The following is an 18975-nucleotide window of genomic DNA, read 5'->3' on the forward strand; positions in this document are numbered from 1 at the left end:
CGCCAATAACGTCCGGCCGCCGCTCGGGCCCGCTTCCGGGAGGGGGCGGGGGGAGGGCGGCGCGCCGGCTCGCGGGGGGGCGGAGCAAGATGGCGGCGGTACCGGCTCTCCCGGTCTCCCTGTCGGGCAGGTTTAAGGGGTCCGTCACGGCCTGGCGCGCTGGTCACCGGCAGCGAGGCGGGGGGCGGCAGGGAGCTGAGGGGCCGTGCGGCGCCCCGCCGCCAGGGAGCGGAGGTTTTCGGGCGCCGGGCGGGGCCGGGGGGCGGCTCTTGGCCCGGGGGGCGGGCGGGGACGGCAGCGCCGGCGGCGCGCGTGGCCCGTAGGCGGCGCTATGGGCGCGGCGCTGCCGCCGCCGCTGTCACCGGCCCGGCCCGGCCCGGCCATGCGGCGGTGTCGGCTCCGGTCCGTGCTCCCGGTGCCGCTGCTCGGCTCCGGGGCTCCAACCCACCGCGTAGGAATCTCACAGGAAAATCGTCCTCCAGGCCGGCTGTGCGCTCTCCGTGGGGCGTTCTGTTCGTTGTCCTCGTACATAAACAGCGCTTGGAGAAAACGTTTATCAAGTGTATCACGAATATAATGGAAAGTTCGCTTGCTGATACGAGATACGTGATAAACTTCGAGCAGATATCTGTGTTTTTAGTTTTACATTTCTTGGGTTTTGCGTTTGGGTATCTTAGCAATAGAGGTCGCATTTTAGCCTTGAACCAACTGCAATTTTCCGCTGTGTTGACAGTGCCAGTAATTTAGCTTTTCCTTCCTTGAAAAGGCTGCTGTTTATAATCCTCTGCAAGAGCAGGCACAAGAACCTGACCAGTTTGAAATTTTTTTCATTTTGCTTTGGTTTTTTATTGCTGTCCACTTTTAAGGGCACGTAAAGCTACTTTTAATACTGTTGTGTTAAAACCCCAGCTGGCAGCAAAGCACCACACAGCTCAGTGCGATGGGGGGAAGTGAATGAGAAAGGTAAAAATGGGAAAACTTGTGGGCTGAGATGAGAGCAGTTTAATAACTGGAATGATAATAAATTGTAATGAAAAGAGCAAAGAGAAATAGAACCCAAGAAAACCAAGTAAAGCAAATGAAAGGAATTGCACACCACGAACAGACTGATGCCCAGGCAGTGGCTCCCTGCCAACTTTTCCTCCTGGCTTCCATGCTGAGCATGACACCGTATGGTCTGGAATAGCCTCTGGGTCAGTTAGGGTCAGCTGTCCTGGCTGTGTCCCTTCCCAACACCCTGTGCACCCTCAGCCTCATCGGTGGTGGGGTGGGGTGAGGCAGAAAAGGGCCTTGACTTGTGCAAGCCTTGCTCAGCAGTAAGAAAACATCCCTCCCTATGTTGTCAGCACTATCTCCAGCACAAATCTAAACCACAACCCCCATATCAGCTACTGTGAAGAAAATTAACTCTACCCCAGCCCAAAGCAACACAAAACCCTTAATTTGTTTTTAAAAATTGAAACCGTTTCATAATTTGCTGACAATAATAAAATACTGATCCTCTCTTTTTTAGATCCTTTGCATATTTTACAATTAAAGACAGACTTCCCCAGATCCTCACAAGAGTTATTGATACTTTGCATCGACATAAAAATGAATTTTTTGAAGAACATGGTGAGGTAAGAGTAAGGTCTCTATTTTCCCTGATGTTTATTCCCCTCTAGCCATTGAGACCCTTTCTCTGCTTTGTTTTTACTGGTGAGACTTGGTGGTCTCAATCCTTTTGTCTGATTTTTTAGAAGAAGCAGCTATTTTTGATTAGTTCTGTAACATACTTTTCTGTCTAACCTTTTCCTTCTGATTTGTTGCTGCTGCAGCTGCATCACTACTTGGTTTTTTGTGTTGATGCAGTGTTTGACAGACAGTAACACCTTCTGAACATGACTCTTTCAACACTCTCATCACCTCTAATGAGCAAAAAGTCCTGTCTAAAAATAAGTTCCATATGGAATTCATTTTAGGCTCTTGGATCTGAAATGAGCTTTATTCACCAAAATGTATTTTGTTGAATCAAGCTGTGATTTGTCAGGGACTCTCATATGGCAATTAAAACATCACACATGCTATGAACAGTTGATCTGTGTCTCTACAGGAGTAAACATACAGAATAGGAACTTTTGTTCTCCACTTTTTTCAGAAGGGTGTTGAAGCAGAGAAGAGAGCTATATCTTTCCTCTCCAAACTGCGGAATGAGCTGCAAACAGACAAGCCAGTGACCCCTTTGGAAGATGAGTTGCCTGATGCTGCACTGTGGAACCAATACCTGGACTACCAACGAAATTTACCAAATGGAAATGGAGAACCAAGTTGGTTTCAGTCCCCTTGGCTGTATGTAGAGTGTTACATGTATCGAAGAATCCATGCAGCATTAGCACAGAAGTAAGTACTGGCTTGGTATATTACTTCGCAAAACATTGCTCTTTTCCATTTTTATTTTGGGAATAAGAAAGACAGCGAGGAAAGCTTTGCACCTCAGATTTAAAATTAATGCATTTACTTCTTGCATTCAGCAGAAGTTTATTAATTTTTTTGTGCTTCAGTTTTGGTGAGTTGATTTACATGAAAACTCTTAAGCTTGACTGTATAGCTTGACCTTGCATACTTATGTGAATTGAGATATGAAAATCATGTAGTGTTTCTACAAGGTTTGTTGGTCTAGAATTTTCTCTTAAGCCTTAAACACAAAATATGAAACCCATAAATCTGTTGGGAATTCCAACTTGTTTTCCTGCTTGCAATCTGAAGTTACCATTTGAGAACTGTTTCTTACAGCAGTAGACCTATCTTAAGCAGCCCCTGTTGTTCATTCTACACCAGCTTCATAGTTCCAGCAGTGCTTGCAGACCATGTGTTGCATCAAACTTTGGGAGCTGATACTGGTTAAAAATAACTGGGCATGAAAAACTTGTTGTGCTGGTCCATGGAGATGTGCCAGTACAACGTCATGGGGTAGGAATGAACAGTTTAAGATCCTGTTGCTGCCATAAAAATTTGAAAGCTCCACAAGTACCGGATTTACCCTTAGTGTTGTGGAGATGCAAACACTGTAATGGGACTCAGTTTCTAGTGGCATGTTGTCTAATTAGAACTCTTGTACCAAAAGCTTCAAATATGAGGTTGATCCACTGTATTGCACTTTAAAAGCTGAGCAGATACTTTTCATTATTAGCTTTTAAGTTTCTTTATCTCCATTATTTAGTTGCTCTTAAGCATATGCTTGGATGGAGTTCAATCATTTGTTGAAAGGTCATCGTGCAAACATGTCTCATAATAGATTGGTCTATAATTTTTATATATTACAGCATTCTTATTTGCCATTTTCCAAAATCATAGTAAAGACTTTCATAGCAATAACTTCCTATCACTGGAAGAGAATTTGGTATGGGAAGTGCACTTCAGCACACACAAACACGTTTAAAATCAGGTCAGCTTTTCTTGATTTAGTTCACTTTTAAGTTACAAGTTACACTTGTAAGTCTGAAGATTGGACTTCAAAGTGCTTCAATGTACAGTTCCCACAATTGCTGTGATGGAATACTTGTTCACTTTCAGAATATATTGCTATGTAAAGATGCCTTGCATAGGATCTGTTTTAGCAAGATGCAATAGCAGGCTGTTAGGGAGATGTGGGAAAATCTAATATGACGAATTAGAAGTGGAAAATCTAACTAGGGCCTGTAGTGTAGTATAATCTAAAAAAGCTGACTTTTGAGCTTTCTTTACATGTGCTGTAGTGAACAATGCAGGAAGTATGTTAACATATTTGTTCTTCTCTTTTTAGCCCACCTATTGACAACTTTGATGTATTTAAGGAAGGAAAGGCTCAAAATTTCTTTGAATCCCAAGAAGCTATCATTGCCTTATGCACTTACTTTCAGGAACTTCTTAAGAACATCAAGGATCTAGATGAAAAGCAACTTCAGGAGGAACTTTTTAAGCTATTGCAGGTAAACGGGTAGTGCTTAACACAAGAATTGAAAATATCTCTCCTATGAAACAAACAAGAATTTGAGGTTATAAAGAATCTGAACTTCATATTGAAATTAATATATAGATCTTTGGTTTGTAAAAGTGTGATGGAGTCCTGATAGTCCTACTATATTGCTGCTATTCTGAAAATATTTATGTTTTGTGTATTTGTATTGAATGTGACACTTTTTTGTTAATGCTGGTCTTCATTGAGTATATGAAAACGCAGCAATTCTTCGTTCAAAAGCAGTATCTCTCAAATATTTTAAGTCAAATTCCAGATGAACTTTTTGATATTTACCTATAATTTCTGAAAACAGTTAATTTTACTTGGCACTTTAAATGTTTTTAGACTTCTTTGGAGAAAAAATTAGAAGTTAGTCTGGGTCAGGAGTGGTTTAAAAGCTTTATAACAGTATTATTCTTGGAATATAGTGCCTTTGGGTAGAAACACCAAAGTATCGTAGGATTACAAGTAAGTCCATTAGCTGGCGACAGCGTACGCCAAGTATTTGATGAATCTTTACAAAGGGCTCATTAGTGGGTACTTAAAATACATATACCTGAAGTACTTATTTGGCTGCATGTAATAAAAAAATAAATCTGCTTTTATTATTTCTTTTTGTGTGTTACCACTGATATTTTTTGGAATTGCAGTATGGAGAATATTTCTGTTTTGAGCCTTGCGATCAGTGTGTTTATGTTGATCTAAATCTTCCATCTTTGTCACTTCTGACGCCTGTGTAAATACAGAGCTTTGTTTGGTTTATTCCACAAAATCTTATCTATGTTGAGATACCTGCCCAAGAAGTTGAGTTTTATTAAAGCTTGAAAGAATATGTGTAGTTAGGACCTTTATTACCTAAAACAAAAACAAGGGAACAAAATCTTCAGTGTTTATGAAGTTGAGAATGTAACTACAGTGAGACTTAGAAAATGTTTTGTTTTTCTTTTTCCTTCTAGGTGTCATTGTGGGGCAATAAGTGTGACCTTTCTTTTTCAGCTGGTGAAGACAGCTCTCAGAAATCTAGTCCCTTGCAATCCCTGGAAAACATGATACCTTACATCTTAGTGAATGATATGGAAAAAATTTGGTCACTACTTGGAAATGCCAAAAAAAATAGAACAGAAAGAAGTAATGTTAGAGTTGACATAATCCTGGATAATGCTGGATTTGAACTTGTAAGTGATCTTGTGTTGGCTGATTTCTTGCTATCGTCAAAGCTAGCTGATGAAGTCTATTTTCATGGAAAAAGTATTCCATGGTATGTATCAGATACCACAAAGCATGATTTTAACTGGACTATTAAACAACTGGGGTCAGCTAATCATATGTGGATGTCTAGATGTGGGATAAACTGGGAGGGGAATTTGAAAAAGGGAGTTTGGGTTTTCCGTGACCACATGTTTTGGACTTTACCACATGATTTTTCCAGTATGAGTGAAGTTGCTCCTGACTTGTATGCTGAGCTACAGAAGTCAAACTTGCTTCTTTTCAAAGGTGATCTAAACTATAGAAAATTGACAGGAGATAGAAAATGGGAATGCAGTGTCCCGTTTCATCAAGCCTTGAGTAAGTTTCATCCTGCGCCTCTCTGTAGTTTGAGAACTCTGAAATCTGACACTCAGGTTGGCCTGAAACCTGGACAAGGTGAGCAAATTCAGGCTTCTGACCCTGAGTGGATGGTAAGTGGAAAATATGGGGTAGTTCAGTTTGATGCTAGTCTCTAGTTAAGTGAAGAGAGAAAGTGAAAGAGAGATTAAGTTTAATAACTTTCTCTGTTCCATGCTTGGCATCACTAAAGATTCTTTTTTGTTTGTGCTTTTTCCTCTCAAGTGATTTGTTGTTTTTGTCCCACAAAAGACTTAAATGTTGTGCAAAAATTTGTAAACTCTCTTCATATGTGTAAATCAATCTGCATTTCAATGCATTTTGTTTTCTTAATGTCCAATGTCAGCAGATCATTAAGAGGAATGTTTGGTTGTCCATAATATTTTTTCCTCATCAGTGGGTATGAGTTTAATGAATGAAAGCTTAACAAGTGAAAAATTTGCTTCAGAAACAATTTCCCCAATGGCACATTAGCATGAATTTACTTATTTCAGGATAATTTGTGCTCCATGTCATTTCATGCATTGCATGAAAGTTAGTATTTTTAGAAAATTCAGAATTTAATTACAGACAGATTCTTTTGATGTTTTGAGTATAGTGTAGTGTTACATTAAGTGATAAGTTATTGGGTGACAGCTTGTAAATATTCATGTAGAATTGAAAACTGAATTTCAATTTTAAAGCACAAGTGAATGTTGCTAGCCAGTTCGCCTGTAGGAGAGTTGTCCCATCTGGTAGGAAGATTAGTGGGAGAAAGGACAATCTCATTTTAAGAATATTGAAGATACTGTTTATTTACAAAGCTCTACCAAAAAAAAAGCACACAGCCTCTCCAAACAAAAAAATTAATGAAACCCAAGCAGTTACATTAAATAGATTTTAGATTTAATGCAGACTTGATCTGCAGGTAGCCTGTCAGCAGTGTATGTATGAGGTTCAAGCACTGCTGCTTCCTTCTGTTGTGGTAATTCTCTTTATTTTTCAAATGTGTTTTTTTAGGTAGTTTTATTTTGTTGGTTGTTTTTTAAGAAGGATGCCTTAAATTTCAGGGAGGATATACAACCTCATTTGCACTGAGAAGTACAGGGTAGAGAAGCATATGCCATACAGGTTCCTGTTAACTGGAGTTGTTAGGTGCCCATTTCTACTCTTCTCCCTGGTCTCAAAAGTTGCTGCATGTTATGTTCATGCAACAAAGATCTATACAATGGATAAATCACTCCAAATCCAAATGCTGATGACTTTGATTATTTGTGTTTAGTTTCTTCTTCTTAAATCTGAAGGTATTTTAAGATTGCAAGGTCAAGTATTCAAAAACAAAGATGCAAGGAATTTCATGAGGCCGTTGTAGGGAGGGTTATAATTTTGAGGTCTGGATTTAATTCTCGCATCCCCTTTGTATCTTTGGCTTAGTACTCCTACAAGGTGAATTCATCCTCATCCTTAGGCACCTGATTGAACTGCAGAAATTAGAAATCCAGTGAAGAAAGCTGAAGGTCAGACTGCTGAAAGTTTCTGTCTGGAGAGAGCTCAGCAGCACTCCAGCTTTAGTGTTTTGATCAAATATCTAAACAACATGATGAATCTGTGCACTGCAGCCTCAGTGTCTCATCTTTGAAAATGCTGTTAACTTGTTTCTAGTGCATTTTGAAGCAACAGCTTTGGGTCAAGAACAGAGAAATGGAAGTTGTGGAATATGTGAAATGAGAACATCATACCTTACTGAGAGAGACAAAATGAATTTGGGATGAAATCTGCTTTGCCTGCACTCAGATTGTTTGTGAGGTGCTGGCTTAATTTGCTGGAGAGGTTTAAAAGTGTATAATGGACAAGAAGAGAAGGTCACTGTTGAGGCTACCCTTGACAAATAGATTTGCCTCTTCCTTACACATGCTGAGAAACTTAATTTTTTTGCTGGTTGTTAATGTGTCCCTATGCCCAGGTTGCTTTCAGGCTGTTATTTCTGGGAACTCACAATGCAGGTTGGTGAAAATTAATAGTATGAAGTTATGATAAATACAGTCCTACAAAATCCAAAATCAATTAGGAGATGCAGCGGCGTTTGCTCAGTATTACTGAATTATGAAGATTACTACAAAATGTGTAATTCTTAGCTTAGCATGTGAATGCTAATGTATGGCATGATGTCATGCTGAAAAAAAATAGTTCTATTCTCCAGCTGATTAAAAGTGCACTTTCCATCTTTTGCCCCTCACAAAGAGAAGTTTATGTGGTAACACACAGTGTGACTGTGTAAAGAATGCACAGCCATAACTTCCAGATGCTTGACTTCTATAGCTGTAATTGCAAAATGCTATCTCTAGGCAGAACTAAATAGGCAGCATACTTTTGTGTTTGTTGGTTGGCTATATTTTTGTAACATTTTGATTGATTGTATGAAAAAAAGAAAAAATAACATCAGTGTTGCTGTAAATACAGTGTTACAGCCTCCCATGACACAACAAAGTTGTGAAGACATATTCCAGTGAGGCATGGTGCTCTGTTGATGGGTTTGATATAGTTTACTTAAAAACAGGAAATGCTTTTGTAGCTATTCTGTGTTAATTACTTTTTCTAATATAACTTAATGAAATGGCCGCATGAACCTGTTGCATTTAGGTGGATTTCAAAATAATCTGAAGCATGTGTTAGATCAATAGCATATGCTATAATGTAACATTTTTTTTTACTTGAATATTTAAGAAAGTTGCTTCAATACATCTGTATTACAACTGATTGCCCAAAATGCTTCTACAGTATAACTCGGTAGCCACTGATTTGTACATCCAAACTTTTAAGGTTTTCATTTCATATGCCATTTGAATACTTATTGCAAAAGCTAAAGGCATTTTCAGTAATTCTGAGGACAGACCACAACAAAAAAAAATGTTCTTTACTTTTTAATTTTGTTTTCTACCTTTTAAACAACTGTATTTGTAAGTCAGTTTTTGTTGATGACTTTCATTGTTGATGAAATAGGAGGAAAGTAATGTCAGGCACAGTGAAAGGCAGTGCACACATCTGTCTGAATACTTGATAAGTTATGTGAGATATCTACAATAATTTCTTATGTATATAAGGTTTCTTAAAATAAATTGTTTGATGTGGAAAATAAGTTGATTGTATGACTAGAAGCTTGTAAGAATATAGAAATAAATTATATAATTTTGTGCAAGTCAGACGTTATACTATTTCAGTGGCTGGGGAAGCCAACTTAAAATAATTCAGGTCTTAGTTCCTGATATTTTTTTCTTGAAACAGCTTTTATGCATAAATCTGTAAAGCATATTTATTCAATGAGATCTTGAAAGATACAGATGCAAGAGGTAGTATTATAAAATGTTCTTCTGTAACAAGACAAGGCAAAAAAAAGGAATTTTCTAATCTTTACTCTACTTACACTCCTGTTAAAATTTCAAAACCTTAAAAATAATTGAGAATCTCTTAAATGTATCTGGTAATTACTTACTAAGGTTGGCGCAGCTGATGGTGTCATTTCCAGAATCACTTCTAGAAGTGATAGGTGCTCCATGTGTTCTCAGCAAAAATGGGAATATTTTGGTGTTACTCTTGCTGTAACTAAAATATTTCCAAAACACTTTGGTTTGCATACCTTGCTGATGTCCCATAAACCCTAACTGTTGTTGTTGAAATAGTTTCTTTAAAGTTCATAGTGTTATTTGCATTCATGGTTAACAACTTGTTCCATGTGAACATTTATCTCCTGTGCTGTCAAACAGCACAGGAAAAAAGTTTACTCTGTTGCATGAAAATTGCTCTATGAAACGGTTTTAATCTAAAAAGAAACCCTTAATTGTGTCTAAAATAAAAATTCCAAAATGGAATCTTATACAGAACTGTTGGGTTTTTTTCACTAAAGTTTGTTTGCTTACCAGTTTTCTGTTTACCCAAAATTACAGAACAAAAGCTTGTAATTATTTTTATTTAAAGCAAAATGTAAGTTGAAATTCACCTAACACTTATCTAAGGTTTTTAAAATAAAACTGAGAATGTGCTGGTTAAAGTGGTCCTTTTCTTTCTTTACCATATGCTAGTGGCAGAACACATGTAGGAAAAATGTCCTCTAACATGGAGTTTGTGTTTATTGTTTGCTTCTATTTTGGTTTTTTTTTTCTTCCTAAAAAAGGTTTTGAAAACTTCTGTACATTTTTATTCTTGCTGATACACTTCTATTTCTAACAGCCTGCAAATAAAAAGTGCACATACGTGTATTTTTACATGAATTAAAAATTAGTTTATGGATTTATCCACATTCTGCCTCAGCTTTGCAGTTGTGGATTCTGCAGACATGCTGTGAGAAGAGTTTTTATTTACAGTGCTTTTTTGAGATTTGGCTCATCTGGATTTGTTTCCACTGTGAAAAAAATACAAAATGTCCTCTTACGATAACTTAGAGTGAATAAACATATTCAGTACTTGCGTGCTGCTTCCTGTTGTATCACTTTTCAGTGAGTGACATAATCTTTTCAAACTTCCTGTGAAGAAGAATTTTCATCCTTGTGGAAATTTATATTTCCTGGGATTCCACTTACTTCTTCCAAGTCTAATGAAGTAAAAGATTAAAAGCTGAGGTAAGATACATCAAGATATATACTATGGGCTTTTTTATTTGCTTTCTTAATATTAACTAATTGATTAGTCTCACACTACCACGGTAAGGCTGATGCTTTCAGAGTGACTCTAATTGATGAAAGGCCTGATGATGCATGTCATGCAGTTGCATTTGGAATAGGTTTCATCTCTTATCTCCTACTTCCCAAAAAAATGGTAATGGTAATTAATGGTAATTAATTGTCATAGGTCAGGAAGTGCACTGAGTTCTGGTCCTGGATGGTTTATATACATACATAATTGTTAATTTTAGTCTAGGATCTGTGTTAAAGGCAGAGCTGTTCAGGAAAAAGGATTAGGGTCCAGGTGTGCTCCCTCAAGCTAGTTACTTTTCCTTCTGTCCAGTGACTCTTGTGTTACCTGCATAGTGGTCCTATTTCCACTCAATGAGCATGTGTGTCCCTGGGCTAAGGTTAGGGAATTAGGAGACAGGTAAATTCCTCCAGACAGGAGGGCCTACAACCCGCAGTGAGGGCTCGAGTATCTTTATGCAAAGAAAGAGCATCCCATTTTTCCACAGTTGGTTGTATTCTTGTTTTCAGGTAATCCTGAATTAGAGCTACACTTGAGTGCCTTCGTCATGTATTGGATACACAGCTCTGACTGCATCCATGATGTTAGATTGGCTCTTGGAAGTTTTGCTGCTATTTTGCTGGATTGTGATGGAAGCATTAGCAGGAACTAGTTGCTTGGGGCAAATCAGGGAGTTTTCATACATATGTGGAAAGCTAAGATCCACATACAGAGGATTTGTAAAATAGCTGCCTGGGTTGAGTTTAGACTCTGTATCTGGTTTAAGTTCCTTGAACTGAAAATGACCTACTACATCAGCACCAGCAGATTTCACTTACACAGATTCCCACTACTTTCCCAAGCCTGATTAGTTCCCCCATGTGTGTATTGCATTTTCACCACCCCCTTTGTCCAGGGGGGAAGTCCAGTGTTGTAAAAACAGGTTATTTCCTTCAGGAAACTGCTGACCCCAGCTTATCACAGGGACATCATCACATGACTTTTGGCTTTAAAATTATTTTTACACATCCATTCTCATTTAGACACCCTCAGAATATCAGCTGGTATATTTTTGAGTGTACTGGGTACTGGAATTGGAGTTTCATAACACTGATCAATTTTAACATCTTTTCTCAACACTGTGCATTTTAATGGAAAAGAAAGTTTGTAGTAATTTATAAATTATTTTTTGTGTTAAAAATTGATGTGGCTTTATTAGGTACCTGTATTCAGGAGATTTGCATCCTTTGCTCAGAAAGGCTGAGAACATCCTTCATCATTTCACACATATTTTATGAAATATAACATGAAGAATTTAATTAATGAAAATTACTCCTTGAAATTATTTAGAATTAAAAATCCCAAATCACCCCTTCATAAATTATTTCCTGTCAAGGAAAAAGAAACATGACATTCTTTTGAAAATTCTACTTTTAAATACTAGTAAACAAGGGTAAAGAATTTTAAAGTGTGTGCATTGTTAATAAGGTAGTTTTTTTCTCAGTCAAATGGCTTGAAGAGTGGGTATTGTACCTGTTTTTTTCAGTCTTACATGACATTTCTGCTTTTCTTCATCTTTTTTTAATTTTTTTTTGTCTCTTTTGTTGTAACTCTTGATACAGTTCATCAGAATAAAGTGTGTTTTTTTAAGGACAAATAACTCCACAGATAGCGGGATACAGCTGTATGAGCACTCTCTCCCCATCCCCAAGGCTGTAGAAGCAGCTGAAGTGTGACTCCCGAACGAGCCGTGGCACTGCAGGACTAGCGATGGGGAAGTGTGCTCGAGCTCAGGGAAGTTAGGACAAAGTTTCACAATCATTTATTCCTGCATCTGCACGCCGCTCCAACAGTAGGACGGATTAGGCTGTAGTCGAATGCTGGACAAATCCAGGATGATATTTTTTATTCAAATTTGTAGTGGATAGTAAAACGTGTGCCAGGTTTCCTCTGAGTTTATTTGCCGGTACAAATTAAACCCAACAAAAATACTTCACAGGTTGGGGTTGTAGAAGAGGTTACCCTGGAGCAGCGTGACCCACGCCGGCAAAACCCTCTGCTGGGGACTTGTGTCCTCGGCAGCAGCGGTGAAACGGTATCAGGCACACAGGGACATGGACAAAAAAAAATTAATACTATCCCTAGCTTCTTCATCTTCACCTCTGGAAAATGTGATCAAGTCAGCACTCCTGAGAAAGGTGAAGTACTTGTTGACTTTTGAGTGCAGAAATGGTGCGCGATGGCACTGTCCCCTGAGGCTGATTGAAGCTCGCAGGGTCTTCAGAGAAAATGATGTGCAGCCCCTATACACCCTCAACTCTAACCTTCTTTTCCTGCAGCCTTCCGTTCCTCTTCTCCCATGTTTATCCACTTTATTTGCATGAAAGGTGGGGAGGGGGTGCTCTTTCAGCTGGCGGCAGCTCAGGAAGGCTGAGGAAGATGAAGGACGGCCGCTTTTGCGGGGGTGCTCTGCGGCAGCTTCTGGGGGGAGAAGCAAAGCCTGCCTGGCTAGCAGGAACCGCCGCTCATGTGCTCTCTGCTCCGCTCGCCTCTTCTTTTTTTTTTTTTTTTTTTTTTTTTTTTTTTTTTTTTTTTTTTTTTTTTTTTTTTTTTTTTTGAGGGAAAACATGAGCCAGTTTTCCCAGGTAAATGTTTACTTGCAACAAGCAAGCAAGCCCATCAAACGCGGCGTTTCTGTGCGGTTCCCCGGTGGAGGCTGCTCCCGGCCCGGGCCTCGCTCCGCCCTGGCCCGGCCGCGTTGCCAGGGCCGCGCCGTGCCGGGAGCGGCTCCGGGCTGGCGGGGCAGCGCCGGGACCGCGGTAACGAGGGACGGGGCCGGGCAGAAAGGGCCGAGGGGCTGCTGGGGTCGGGATTGGGGTTTTTCGGCAGTTCCCTGTTAGGGAACAAAGCCCCGATTTTGAGAATCGCCCCCCTTCCCTCCCCCTTCTCTCTCGGTGTTGCTGTAGAGGCCGACGCAGGCTGGCTGTAACCTCCCTTTGCAAGTCATCTTTGCAATATTCAGTTTAATTTCGCCTTTAAACACGCCCCCTCCCCCCCCCCAAAAAAAAAATCCCCCAAAAAACAACCAACCGAAATAAAAACCAACCCCCCAACCAAACAAAAGCCCAGCCCCAAAGCGGAACTCCTGCAGGTGCAGAGCTGTACCCGGTGGTCCGTGCGTGGTGCAGGCCCATGAACTTCAGCTGGTCATTACAGCTTATCTTTACAAGTTCAAGGCCAGAAAGATTTTCTTACTAAGTGCTGCAGAAGGGAGTAGCTTTCACAGAGCAGGAATTTTTAGTTATCTAAGAATTTCTTCTTTGCATCTCTTCCTCCTTTGAAACTGGTTTGCTGTCTTTGATGTGAATTTAAGGGAGACACTAGAGGATATTGCTTAGCAGGATCAAACCCTTCTACTAAAGATATAATAGGAACCTTGTAGCAGTTTCGTGTTCCAAAGGATGAAAAATTTGTGTGAACAGTTCATAGTTGAACATCAATTTTGTAATGAAGCTATATTGTTCTGAGACAAAAAAACCCCAGAATTTTGGTAGTTTGTGGTGGCAAAAACAACTGCTATTATATTAAATACAACTGTTATGACCCAGTTACAAACTTTTTGCTAGCACTGCTTAGTTGACAGCAGCCTGCTCCATATTTTAACCAGCCTGAAGTCAAATAGTTTGTGAGTGTTGATTTTGGGACTCGAAAACACGCTAGAAATTACATGTTTATAAAATGTAAGTTACAACTGGTAAATCAAACTACAGCACTAATGAGTTTTTAGCTGTGTATACACCAATATACTCAAGTATGTCTAAAATATTTGCATTTTGCTGGTTGCAGTCAAGCATAGTAGGTATTGTAGGAAAATTGCAGCTGTTGGCATTGCATGATGGTCTGTTTTTTAAATCTTCCATTTAAGTAGTTATGTTACAGAAGTTATTTAACTCTATTTAGCACTGATGAAGTAAATACAGTAGAAAAAAATGTTTGCACAAATCCCTGCATAAGCAATTTTTCTTATCAATTACCCTTTTTATTGTTTAGGGAATAAACACAGCAGCTCCTTGTTAATCATTTTGGAAAAGCTGGTGAGAGAAAGTTTCAGGGGAGTTCCAAATTTCTTAATTTGTCCGTACAGACAAAGGATGAACTCAACCAGAAAGCACTTTAAGTAATGTTTAGAGTAGGTGATTTGTCTCTCTAATTGCCTTCAGATGACTGCTGTCTTTCATCACATTAAATGCGTTTATAATACTTAGATGCAAAGTCACCTCATCCTAAGAGAAAAACAAAAGATGAAAACGCTTTAACTGCTTATTGTAGTGATAGCAGTGGGTAACATTAAAATTTTGCCTGTAATGGAGCTTTTATTTGGGCCCATTAATCAAGCTTGAAATCGGCCTCTTCAGCAGATAAACAGCAGGAGTGATTTTTATCTTTTCAGTAATACCTTTCAATGATTAATGCAAAGGGAGGAGGGTAGAGCTGAGCAATACCCTTCTGAAAGGAATTTAGAAAATCTCTTTGGTTTTATTTGAGCTGATGAGAACTCAAGTTAGTTTTACATGTTTCTGGAACATTACAACAATGCAGAAAAACTCCATAGGTATATAACAATAACAAAAAAAAAGCACTGCAAGCAATGAGTTGGACCTAGTTACAAGAAGGAATCAGCAAGGAGAAATAGGACTTTATTGAGTGGATAGTGATCAAAAGTATTTGGGTGTTTCTGACACTTTATAATGTGCAAGAGCAAGTGACAGAACTGAAATAGTTGTGAAATACTACTTGCAAATTTTGATTTCTGTTAATATATAATTATCAATACATTTTGAGATCCCTGATAGGTGAATTGGGGAAGTATTTTCTGTAAAGAAGACCCAAAATATACATATAAGATGGTTAATTTGTGAACCCTTTTTTCCCCACCCCATGAAGTGACTCCAATCAGGGAGTCAGGCTATTCCAGCTAAACAGTGAAAGGACAAGAGGACAGTCTTAAGCTGTGCCAGGAGAGCTTCTAGGTTGGGCATCAAGAGGAATTTCTTTACAGAAGGGATGATTAGACATTGGAATGGACTGCCCAGGGAGGTGGTTGAGTCACTGAGGTATTTAGGGAAAGACTGGATGTGACACTCAGTGCCATGATCTGTTTGACATGGTGGTGATGGTCATAGCTTGGACTTGATGTTCTCAGAAGTCCTTTCCAACCTTATCGATTGTGTGATTCATTTTAGGCTGTTTTCGTATGTGTTAACAAAATCTGAGTCACTGTGGAATAGTGTCTGAACCTTCTCATGCTTATTGTTGTTTTTTCTGAAGTGATGTGCATGCTGGCTGCTTGGCTGGCTGGCTGGCTGCTGCTACCAAGTAATAATAATAATAATAATAATAATAATAATAATAATAATAATAATAATAATAATAATAATAATCATCATCATCATCATCATCATCATCATCATCATCATCATCATCATCATCATCATCATAATCATCATCATCATCCTCCTCTGCTGCTGCATTGTATTTTCAGAAGTTAGAAAAATTTTATGCACATATACACTCATGAATATTCATTTCTCTGAAGAAAAAACATTGCAGATTTGGGATATCTAGTTTTGTTTGATTTCAGAATGTGAACAGTTATGACACAGGGATTTATAAAAATCATTGAATAGCCCACTGAATCCAACCACTGTACCAAGTCCTGTGCAAATATGTAGGTAAAAAGGGCCCACTGATTAACATCTGAGGGGGGAAAAAAAGATGTATTTCAGTTGAGATGGATCCTGTGTTATAAGTCAGATCCTTTTCAAATATATCAGTATAGAAGAAATGCAGGACAAAAGGAGAGATCAAATAAAAACTTAGAGCACCTGAGAAGCAGTGAAAAGGAAGCAATCACTGCATGCAGGCTGACTGTGTAGCTGAACTGGTGAATGTATCCTGGACAAGTCAACAGGAAGGTGCCTGTTTTGGTTAGAGGTGTTTTTGAATACTGTGGAGACAATCAGAGCTCATGGGATGCTATTGAAACTTTCCCATGGTGTTCTGCTTTCATGCTGTGAAAAAATAATGTAATGTGCCATCATATTACAAATCTATTTAATTTTCAGCCTTTCTTGCCTCTTTCCCTCCATTTGTTCTGTAGAAGCAAAGGAAGAATGAAGTCAACAAAAGTTCGTGAGTCATCATTTTTGGTATGTCAACCCCAATGTGTTTAGGTCCTTTGGGAATGGGAGGAAGAAATCCCTGCCCTGAGTACAGTCTATGGCAGTGCATTGACAAGCCACTCAGGGTGATGATGAGTGCTTAAATGCCTTCTGGGGGCTTTCTGTTTCAAAAAAGATTTTTTTTTAAATTATGTGTTTTGGGAAAGGGGTCTGGGCTGTGTGCAGGCAATGGCAGTGGTAGTGGTATTTGGCAGCGCTGAAAAATGAAACACAGCAGGAAATGAAAGAGAAGCTGCCAAAAGCAGAATGGGAGTGAGCAACTTTAACAGTTGGCTGATTTCAAAGTACATAGATAGGTATAAAACTACTGAATGTTGTTGTAGTTTTGTTGTTTCTGTATCAAATGAAGTTTTCCAACTAAAGGCTGGATTCCAGGGAGATAAAGGCAATTATTTGATAAAAAAAGTCAAAACAAAAATGGTCAACAGTAAAAATCACCATGTATTGTTGGTCTTCTAAAGAACACCTATTATTAATAAAACTGAAGGTCCAAGTAAATATTTCTCTTAAGTATTGTAAATATAGGCTTAGCTTCTATTTAGTATGTGAAATTAGATGAAAGCTTCATTTTCTTGCAGGTAAGTGTAAAGAGATAAAAAAAGTTAGTAATGTGAGTGGGAGGAACACCCAAAACCTAGGTTATTTAGAGCTGATTGAGTTTTAATATATTAAGATTTCTTCTGTCTACTCTCTCTAATTCTTTTTACACTTCATTAATTCTATTTTCCTGACTAAAAGTCAGCCTAAGTTACATAGTACTCATGAAACATTAAAAATCTGAATTTTTCCACAGATAGAAAAGTGCTGCATCTGCATTACAAATTTTACTGCTATAGTAAAGTCATGCCAATTTAATTGAGTTGTCTGATAGGTCTGATTAAAGATCAGACTTGTGACTGGCTGATGGCAACTCACAGAAACATAGAAAACTATTAATTTTAGAGCATGCATGTTTCCTGCTGAAAGTGTGACGATAATGTCAACTTTCCTAGCGTGGTGCCACATGATTGGTTTTATACTTACTAAGGCACAGGAGGATGCAGAGATCTGCCTCTCATTAGGACTATAGATGAGTTGAACAGTAATTCTCATTGACACTTGGCTTCATTTAAACTTCTTATAAATCCTTCTGGATATGTAGCTGCATCTTTGAAGCGCTCATCATTTAAAAATCTAATTTGTAGGAAAAACACAGATTTTGGAAGTTTCAGCTCTAAAGCTGTTACATTGATTATTGCTGCCGAATGGGTACTTCTTTTCAGCTATACTCTGAAATGTATTTATTTCACCAGTTTTGAGGCATACTCCTTTCTGTGAAGTCATAAGTTGTGGTTTTTTAGGGAAGAAAAGGAAAAACCTACATTCATGCATTTATCAATCTCCATCCATGGTTTTGTAGCCCTGGTGTATTACAGAGTTAGAAAAATACCCTCTACATTAAAGAATTTCCTGTAGTTGTACATGTGAAACAAGCAAAAGTAAGACAAAAGCAGCGAGGAGATTGCACGTGCTTTCCCTCACTCCCTCAGAAGAGTGATAAAGTGTTGAGAAAATTAGGAGCCCTTTTATCTCCAAGATTATGTTCTGTGTTCTATGTGGCCCTGAGTTTTCTGCAGGTGTCAGTCTGGCTTGATCAGAGTGGCAACTCCTTTGTGGAAGAGCACAGCTGAGTGTTTTTGAAGGAGATGAATGCAATTAAACTTGATGGGTCTAATCCAGTGTCAGCTAGCACAGGGAAGAAAGATTAGGGTTGGTGATACTTTAACAACTAATCCAAGGTGATTTATTTTCTGCTGCAGTCTAAATCAGTAGTTTTTCCTTATTCCTCAGGGATTTCTCTGTGTTGCATGATAAATGCTTATTTTACTAATTGTTCACGTATTTGGAAAGCTCTTCAGGGTTTTTCCCCCTAGTTGGTAGGGGCTGAACTTGTAATTTATCTCAGCCTGGAAATTGATGCTAATGTAGAAAAGCATGAAGAGAAGATGTCTGTTTCTCCATTGCAATACCTTTTCCCAACACCAGTCATCTTGGGGTGTTATGAATTTTGTAGATCATACCCAAGTGTACCAGGATTGCAGTTTTGTTTAAGTCCTGTATGAGAGCTGATGGGGAACAAATCTTATGTTCAGTTCTCTGCCATGTGTGCTCCCAACGTAACCTAAACTTGTTCTATTCTGGAGAGGTTACACTTCATCATTTTTAATTGCTATTGATTGAAAAAAGAAAAAAAAAAAAGTTCTGTCTAATGAAACTTTACCAAGACTTCAGGTCTGACTTTTCATCTTGCAAGACTTAAGTAATAAAGGCCAAGAAATCCAGCACATTCCTGCTCCAATGCAGAAGAGCAGAACACCACTAAAAGGAGAAAGCCTACTATAGAATCTAAAGGGCACAGCTAAAAGTGTTGTACAAATGATGTGAAGGAGACTGTACTAGAAAGACAGAGGCAGTGCTTGCCATGGAATCAGGACTTGAAAAAGAATGAAAGGAAGTCATTATGGTTAT

General features: G+C 38.7%; 1 protein-coding gene across 2 annotated transcripts in view; it reads left to right on the forward strand.

The window, feature by feature from the left end:
• Nucleotides 1–12: 12 nt before the first annotated feature.
• LOC130250692 (coiled-coil domain-containing protein 170-like) overlaps nt 13–18975 on the forward strand; it is a 45263-nt gene continuing 26300 nt past the window's right edge. The window contains exons 1-5 of one of the 2 annotated variants that reach the window (XM_056486605.1): nt 13–139; nt 1514–1619; nt 2138–2379; nt 3782–3947; nt 4933–5655. In XM_056486605.1, coding sequence (XP_056342580.1) covers nt 90–139; nt 1514–1619; nt 2138–2379; nt 3782–3947; nt 4933–5655 — 1287 coding nt within the window. In that variant the 5' untranslated portion in view covers nt 13–89. Of the gene's footprint in view, nt 140–1513; nt 1620–2137; nt 2380–3781; nt 3948–4932; nt 5656–12977; nt 13045–16385; nt 16435–18975 lie in introns of those variants that run through there. The other variant, XM_056486604.1, reaches the window with a different exon arrangement.

This window comes from Oenanthe melanoleuca, chromosome 3 (assembly GCF_029582105.1).
Source record: "Oenanthe melanoleuca isolate GR-GAL-2019-014 chromosome 3, OMel1.0, whole genome shotgun sequence".
In the NCBI taxonomy this organism is placed as follows: Eukaryota; Metazoa; Chordata; class Aves; order Passeriformes; family Muscicapidae; genus Oenanthe; species Oenanthe melanoleuca.